At 40.7% G+C, this 8,297-nt stretch overlaps 1 protein-coding gene across 1 annotated transcript; it reads right to left on the bottom strand.

Annotated features, from left to right (window-relative positions):
- Positions 1–522: 522 nt before the first annotated feature.
- mlh1 (mutL homolog 1, colon cancer, nonpolyposis type 2 (E. coli)) lies at positions 523–6,808 on the bottom strand. The gene is made up of 19 exons (XM_042432989.1): positions 6,538–6,808; positions 6,177–6,267; positions 5,433–5,531; positions 5,268–5,341; positions 5,061–5,133; positions 4,886–4,977; positions 4,737–4,779; positions 4,513–4,601; positions 4,290–4,402; positions 4,105–4,198; positions 3,872–4,025; positions 3,308–3,645; positions 1,996–2,135; positions 1,769–1,877; positions 1,613–1,676; positions 1,361–1,525; positions 1,150–1,242; positions 947–1,057; positions 523–775 (listed from the first exon to the last, which is right to left on the bottom strand). Exons 1-19 carry the CDS (start codon positions 6,642–6,644, stop codon positions 620–622), a joined length of 2,205 nt encoding a protein of 734 aa, XP_042288923.1. The 5' UTR covers positions 6,645–6,808; the 3' UTR covers positions 523–619.
- Between the last annotated feature and the right edge of the window lie 1,489 nt (positions 6,809–8,297).

The raw sequence follows: 8,297 nt of genomic DNA on the forward strand, positions 1-8,297 counted from the left end.
TTTTGCCTCTTCAAATCTGGAGTTTGCCTCTTTATCCTTAAGTTTATTTCCAGATAAGTTGTGACTGGAATAAAGATAGAGGCATAGTTAGGGATTTCTATGCCAGAGTATAGATCATGGAAATACAGTTTTGCAGGTTTCCTTTACTCGTGGAAAATCTGGAATAGCCGTAGAATTTAATTTTCCAGGCTTATACAGGCGTTACAAACTTGTAATTGTCCCAGAGGTATTTGGAAACACTACTGCAGGTGTTAATTTTCCTTCACGCTGAGCTCTGATCCCTCCGCTCTGCACACGCGTCTCAGACTGACAGGGGAAATGTAGATGTAATAAAAGTTAAGCCGAGTGTGCTGCCACATTTTAGGCATCGTTATGGGACTCATGACCCAATTCGATTTTTCCTGGCTGCATGTCCTGAGTCTTACTTTTAGAAAACCATGTGAAGGCTTGGCACATATAGATAGGCCATTCAGAGCAGACATTTCCTGTGACAGAAACTCCTCATGGAATATGATTTGCAAAAACGTTTCATACAAAGATTTTATTTACAACACAATATAAATCAAGTATAAAAGAGCAGCATGTATGGTTTTTTTTCAGTCAAGTTTGACATTTAGATTCAGCATCTCTCAAACACTTTATAGAGGTCAGGTAAGTTAGCTATCTGCAGCACGGTGCCGTCCTCGCTCAAGTGCTTTGGAGGACTGAAGAGAGTTCGGAAAGCCTTGAAGATGACATGCTCAACTTTCCAACGCCATGAGTTCAGCTCAGCATCCTGAAAGACGAGCATATAACACATCACTCATCAATTCAGCTTTTTCTCATTAATGTGTTATGTTATTGTAAAGCAAAGGAAGTTAAAATTCTGATACAACTACAGTTTTTACTTTACGGAATGAGAATTTAGTGTTAGAAGTCGTTATTGAACATGTGAGATCCTCCACACCTGCTCCTCCCCCGGCTCTGCCTCCAGGATGTACTGCTTCCTGATGGAGTAGAACATGCTGCACTCCTTACAGAAGTCTCTGAAGCACTCCTTCTCACTGTCCCAGTTCACCTGCACAATACCAACAAGCAAAAGCCTTCAGATACAGCTTGTGTTTCCACAAACGTCTTGGAAGGAGGAGGAGAAACTAACAAGAACTTCACCTCAGTGGCCAGGCGCAGGATGAACATTGGAAGACCCTCCATGATGGGAGTGTACTTATCAAGCAGCAACGGCAGTCCTATCAGATTTCCTTCCTGTAATGCACAAATATTTGTTAACATGATGAAGAAATACACTGGCAGCAAAATTCAACTCAAACCTTCAGTTCTTAGAGTACAAGACAGTATTTCGGACCAGTGGATGTACACTGACCTGGTCTATCTCCATGGAAAAGTAGTCCTCCAGCATCTCAGCTTTCTTCTTCAGGAAGTCCACTATGTACTGAGCCAAGCCTTCTTTAGGTCCATCCTCCTCTGTCCAGCCGCTCTCCTCAGAGTCCAGAGCCAACATGGCCAGCTCATAAATTGGAGCAGGTGTCTAAATTCACATAATTATCCATTTAAAAAAATCATAACCTGTACAACATATTTAGATTATTTACAATCTACATTCAACATTACTTACAGATAGTCTTAGTACACCAAAGTTCCCAAAGTCATAGATCAGTATTTGGTAGAAAAGTTCCTGGCTGCAACAGAAAAAAAAGAGAAGTGAAATGAGTCAAAAAGCAACAGACTGTAACAACTGAAGTAACCTATGTGTGTTTGCTTTGGCTCTGACCTGAGTTTGCTGGTGTTGAGCAGGTACAGTTTGGTGTGATGCTGGATCAGAGTCCACTGGGGATTGACGCAGCCCACAAATGAATGATTCTGCAGCATTTCTTGAAGTCCTGTACACACACAGGAGGAAGACTGAGTAGATAAATCAAATAAGATCTATAATTATTCTAATGTTCAGCTTTTAAAATGATATAATCTGAAGTGGAAGAGTTTGTTATTTGATCATACCTTTGTGTGTGTTATCTGTGATCTCAGTTCTCAGGTCTTTGATGCTGTTCAGTTTGATAACTCGTCTCTTGAACGTGTCTGCAGCTGTCTGGTCCTCCTCTTCTTTTTCCTGCTGCTGCTCCTCTTTCCTGGGACGCTTCCTGGTTCATAATAAAACACACAAACACACCGCTGTCACATCTCCAACACACGGTGCACTCTGCATGTTCACTACTTCATAATATTTCATGCAACCAACCATACAGTACAATCAGACAAACTCCTCAGCTTACAGTGTGAAAAACATTTTACCACACATGTAATGAGTGGCAAATATTTTTGTCTTAATTAAAGCAACATGACAAAATGTGTGTAATACAAAAATGGCCACTTGGGGGTGGAAGAAATCCACAATTTGACAAACTTACCTTCAACATGTTATCTTATGTAGTTATAGTTATGTATAAATCCAGATAACATAAAGCAACATTGGCAATTATTTGGAGTCCTGTGTCTAGCCACCTGGTAAATATATAATATATATATATATATGAGTCCAATATTCACTCACTTTTTCTGATTTTGGTATTTACCAGCTCCTTATATCTGGGTCTTTAACTGCTAGTCTTCACCAGCTGCTCATTAACATTGTCTCTCTGCTGTTTGATGCTGTGCAGGTAGCCTACAGTGGGTTTATCAGAGCTTTTGTTGAAGAAAATAACTGCCAGCTGCTGAAAACGGGGTTAATGAGAGCTGGTGAGGCCTAACTGTACTGTAAATGTGCAGCTGTAAAACCAAAACACTGAGTTAAAAGCTGCCAAGAGTTGTGTTCTTCACTGTGAGCAGCGCTTTTCAAAATACATGCAGTCATATGATACACTTAGTATAAAAAATGTCGACTAGTAGGACTTTGAATTAATCTTTTAAAAACACAAACTGTCATACTGAACTACTGTCACATGCTAATTTGTTATAGGTCAATAACATTTTGTTACTGATTGACCCAGTTGAAGATTACTTCATTTATGAGGGATGTTTACTTTTACTCTCTCTTCTTCACACTCTTACGGAACTCTTTTGCCGCCGGTCAATGTTCAGATCTGATCACACCCCAGGATCAATTATACAATCAAGACTTGGTCTGACTTGCAGAAGTAGGTTATAATTACTGATTATGTTACTAATTGATGTGAGGAAATGCTGCATAATTCTCTGTTAATACCAGCCCACACAAACTAGCACTGACATGATTCATGACTCACATGACACACTAAAGGTTGTGCAGTGTTTTACCTGCTTTACACACCAACACACACTGCCAGAGGGGACTCACCTTTGAACGTCATGAGTACTGACGCTGCTTTCTTTGTCGTCTTTTGGCACCTCTGCCTCTTGCTCATCCAGGGCCTGCAGCAGGTCTGCGTCATCCGTCTCGTCCATCTCTACATCATGTGGCTCTACGGTTTTGGTCGTAGCCTCCATGCTTCCGGGACCAGCTGGTTCGGGGTCAGGAGGTGGCTTCTCTTTTGGTTGGAGGAAGGCATCCAGCTTCTGAGCGCGACAATCAGTCCTCACCATCTGATGTGCGTAGACTCGCTCGCCGGATTCTGCTGTGGTGCCGGAGGACTTCACCTCACTGCCACCTGAGACTGACAGGCCCGGCAGCAACGTCTGCACGAACACACAAACTGTATCTGTCATTATAGACTGACTGGTGCATTGTCCAGACACTTGTATATTTTTATAAAGAAAATGGTCACACTTCTGACAGATCATCTCTGAGAGGAAGCTTAGCAAAAACATGTTGCCATAATAAAATATGGAGACCTCATCAATTATTGCTGTAGTAATGCAAGCACAGAGATAGTACAGAGATAGTGATCCAGTCATATCATACCTGAGTGAAATATGTGCGTGAGGAGTTGGAGCCCAGCAGTTTGCTCTCAATGTGCTTCTGAATGCTCTCAATGACACTGTCTTCGTGCAGGAAATGCACCTCATGTTTTGTGGGATGGACGTTCACATCTACATTCTGTGGGGCAATCTCTAAGCTGTGGCAATTAGAAAGAATCAGTGAATACAGAAAGGCATTTAACCATGTAAAATACAGACAAATGCACATTTAGTTACCTGAGATAAAGAAAAGGATGTGTGTTCTTAGGCAGGTATGCAGCGTAAACTGTCTCGATTGCTTTCTTCAAAGCACTCGACTCCACCAGACGATCTGAGAGATCACACATCACATTCTCCATTTAACAAAGTGCTAACAAGACTAAATCATCTTAACCAGTGAGCTACGTTTCTACGGCACGTACGGTTGATGAAGAGGATCAGCAGGCATTTTTTGACTGAGTAGTTTGCGTTTGAGATGTAGCCTTTCATCTTATAAGCAAGCTTCAGATCCTCACAGCCAACTTCGATCAGCTCCCTGGGAACATACCACAAAGCCAGTCATGCAGTCTGCCTTAAGCATGATAAAAGGTCACATACTGTAACTGAAAAGCATCAAAGCTATTTTTTTTCTTTGTTGATTAATACCTGCTGACTGCATTGCCAAAAACTCCTCGAATATTATCTACTACAGATGCGTTGGGAAGAGTCCTCACGTCTGCCACAGTCTCTCCTTGCTGGAAAAGGAAAAGGAGAGACGTTAACACAGACCATAAAGAATGATGTGCTTGAAGCAATTTGAAAAGTTTCCTGCAATAACTTTGTTCTTAAGTCAAGTATTTATTTTTTAAAAAGAAAGAAAAAAAACAGACCTTCTTGACAGAAAAGCTTTTCCCTGAATTGTGTATGGCGTACCTGCAAAATAACATGCTTGACATGAATCCGGATAAGAAGTTATCCAAATAAAATGATGTTCATCAAAAAAGCAGCTTTCATGAGACACAAGGAGAAAAGCTCAGACCTGCTGACAACCTCTACAATCCTGGAGTACTCATCACTGGGGCTTTTTAAAGCTTTCCTCCTGGTGGACACATTATAAAAGAGGTCCTCCACCTGCAAACAAGACAGGAAAACTTGTAATGTTCTTAACATCCGTTAACTTCATTCTGTAAGAGGTAGGTGGTGCACAAACTCACGAGGATTTGTGTTCCCTGGTTTCCAGCACAGGGTTTAGGAGGGCCTTTTAGTTTGCCATCGCTGTAGTTGGCTCTGCACAGAAACAGGATGAGAGAATTGTTTCGTCATTCAAAGTTTGGCCATCCTGGTAACCTTATAAACATGTTTGATCTCCTAGGGAAGCAGTAAAGCAGATAAGAAAGCCACGATTTAAAACGTAACCATACCTGTAGGCACACTTGGCATCAGCTGTCTTTGTCGTTATGGTCACATGAGCAACATGGCTTATACTAGCAAGGGCCTGCAAACAAGTACACAGACAACAGATGTTTCAACATTTTGTACAGTATTGGTCTACTGAAGGCGAGATAACAGCTCACAGCACTGCCCACCTCTCCTCTGAATCCATAGGTTGAAATAGCCGAGAGGTCCGCAAAAGTCTGGAGTTTGCTCGTGGTAAAGCGTTCACAAACAATTTCCATATCTTCTTTCTACATCACAAAAAAAGATGGATATCTCTGTCAGTCAGAGAAACCAACAGACTTTTACAAAAGCGTGGGAAGTCACACAGTTTGTCAGAGTCACACCTTCTGGTAGCACATACATTCAGGGGAAAATCAAAAAACCCTAAACCAGTGGACGTCTCTTATGTGTCAAAAAGGAGTCAGCTTTCCCCATAAACCATCATCTTAACACTATAGCTCTTTGAGTCGGGCTCTGCAGGGGAGCTATAATAGTGTGTGACATCACATGTGACAGCTGTGGTGAATATTACATGAGTGTAAAGGCAGGCCCCTTGGACATGAAACTGAATGAACACTAAAACAAAACTGGTGGCAGCATCAACTGTGAAGGGGTCAAACTCTCTGAGGTCATGTGATTACATCTGGGCCAGATTCACTGACAGCTGAAGATGAGAAGCTTCACTAAAATCTAGCAAATGAACCGTTTAATTAAGATTTTGCCACAAATCCCTCAGTTACACCTACCACAAGCAAATAGATAAAGCAACAACTGTCTGTATTCTCTAGTATGATATTTGGATTAAATAGACATCACTAAAGCCAACTGTGGCATCCAGTTTGTAACTAAACAATGTAAACACAGACAGGTTGTGAAGAAATAAAGTGCAGCACCCTGATGCCGGTGCCGTTGTCCTGAATCTGGAGGAGCTTCAGCCCGCCGTCTTTCACCGTCACCTGGATGCTGGTGGACTTGGCATCCAGACTGTAACATTTCCAAACACAAATTGAAGTTATTATACAGCCCTGTTGCTTTTTAGGTGGAGTTATTCAGTCAGTCCGCAGTGTCGCAGCTAATATAACCAGTGATAATAAGCTGCTTTGCCACAAACGGGATGTAAACAACAGAAGCTACTGCACGACATTGTCAGCTGTATTAGTCCCACTGCTGATTATTTGAGACTGCCGTTTAATATCTAACTTTAACTCACGTTTTAAAATTGACTGCATTATGTAACTTGGGATAGTTAGTTACCAGTTTTCAATCATTTCCTTGACGGCATTGGCAGGACGCTGGATAACTTCTCCTGCAGCAATCCGGTTGACAACAGTCTCGTCGAGCCTCCGGATAACTCCTGCCATGTTTCACAATGTTGCCCGTTCAGCTTCAGGGTAGTTAAACTGCACAAAATAACTACAGATAAACAAAAACCTCAAAAAGGTGTATATTCAACCCAAAATGTAGCATCACAACCAGTGCTAAGAAACCGGGGCAAGCACGGGATCAAAGATAGAGAAAGATAAGAGGTCTCACTCTCCCTCAAATGTATCATGTCGTCATTCGCTCAATAAGCGCTGTATGTGTGTCATTGAGAAAGTTAAAGCAACTAATTTATCTACAAAAAGAAGCTAAAATCACATAAAGTTGATCACTTTAACTCATTCTTGGCTTTTGCTGAGACATTTTTTTTCTCTAAATTGTCCCGTTTCTTACGCACAAGTGATTCATCTTCTTAAACATATACAATCTTTGATGATACAACGCGGGAGGAAAATGGTCATGCCTAGAGCCCAGACACGCGAAAGATCTCGCGAGACTGAATATTTTAAGTCAAACCTTTCCCTTACCCTAACCAAGTGTTGTCACATCATAAAACATTATTTTGTACAACACGCACAATGAAGAAACAACGCGTACAAATCTCGCGAGAGTTTCACAAATCAAGGGTAACCATCTTGACACGACCGGGGAAAACGTGGGGTGGCGCCTGCGCCCCTCAGTCCTCACCATCAGTAGGAAAACGTCACTGTGCTGAAAGTCCTCTTTGACCCACTTCTCTATTTTTGGTAGACTGAAGCTTCTAAATATTTACAGCGCTCCTACAAATTGACCATATATATACAGCATACACTGTTGTCTGTGAAATGTGCTTTGCTTTCCACATTATACATTTTGCTACAAAGCATAAGAGAAAGAATAAAAGTTAATATCAGTATCTTCTCTGTACATATCTTATGAGCTTGTAATTCATGTTGTACAATGATAAACAAACCAATTTCTCATCACTGTAATTTTACCTCTACATTTTCTTTCAATCTATGAGTGCTGATAATGCATTTAGTATCTGTAGTCTCTTTATCAATTGATTATTGAGGAATCCAGGGTGCAATATTAACATAATACAAAGTCCAAATTCCAGGTCATTTAATCTGTACTCAGTGCTTTCTTCTTTACGTTCTTACCAGCATGAACAGAGTCAATGTAATATTCAAAACATGTAAAACTACAGGGGGAAAAAGAGAGAAAACATTGATTATTAAATTATGTTATTATTATTATTATTATTATTATTATTATTATTATTATTATTATTACAGTTAAATGGTTACACAGTTTTGCTGTCCTACCCTCATCAGCATGTTTGCTTACAAGGGCCTCAGTGTAATTTTCAACTGTGCATGTAGTTGGCCAGGCTGCTTATGTTTGTGTATTCACACAGAACCACGTGTCTTTTGGGGGGATTTTTATCAGCAGAACTATAGTGGTCCAAAATCAGCAAATACAAATAATGTTCTCAGAGATATTTTGTGAAGATGTTAATTGTTCTAAATAAAAACTAATCTAAGCTATACTTGAAATTGTTATATAAGAGGCTAAATAATGTTGTTGCTAGGCTTCTAAACTTTGGCCTCATGCAGGATGACCTCAATGGAATAAAATGTTGTAAGTAGGCTGTCCAGGGAGTGGCGCTATTTGGATATCATGACCAGGCAGTGCGTCAATGCAGTCCAACC

This window comes from Thunnus maccoyii, chromosome 14 (genome assembly GCF_910596095.1).
Source record: "Thunnus maccoyii chromosome 14, fThuMac1.1, whole genome shotgun sequence".
Lineage (NCBI taxonomy): Eukaryota > Metazoa > Chordata > Actinopteri > Scombriformes > Scombridae > Thunnus > Thunnus maccoyii.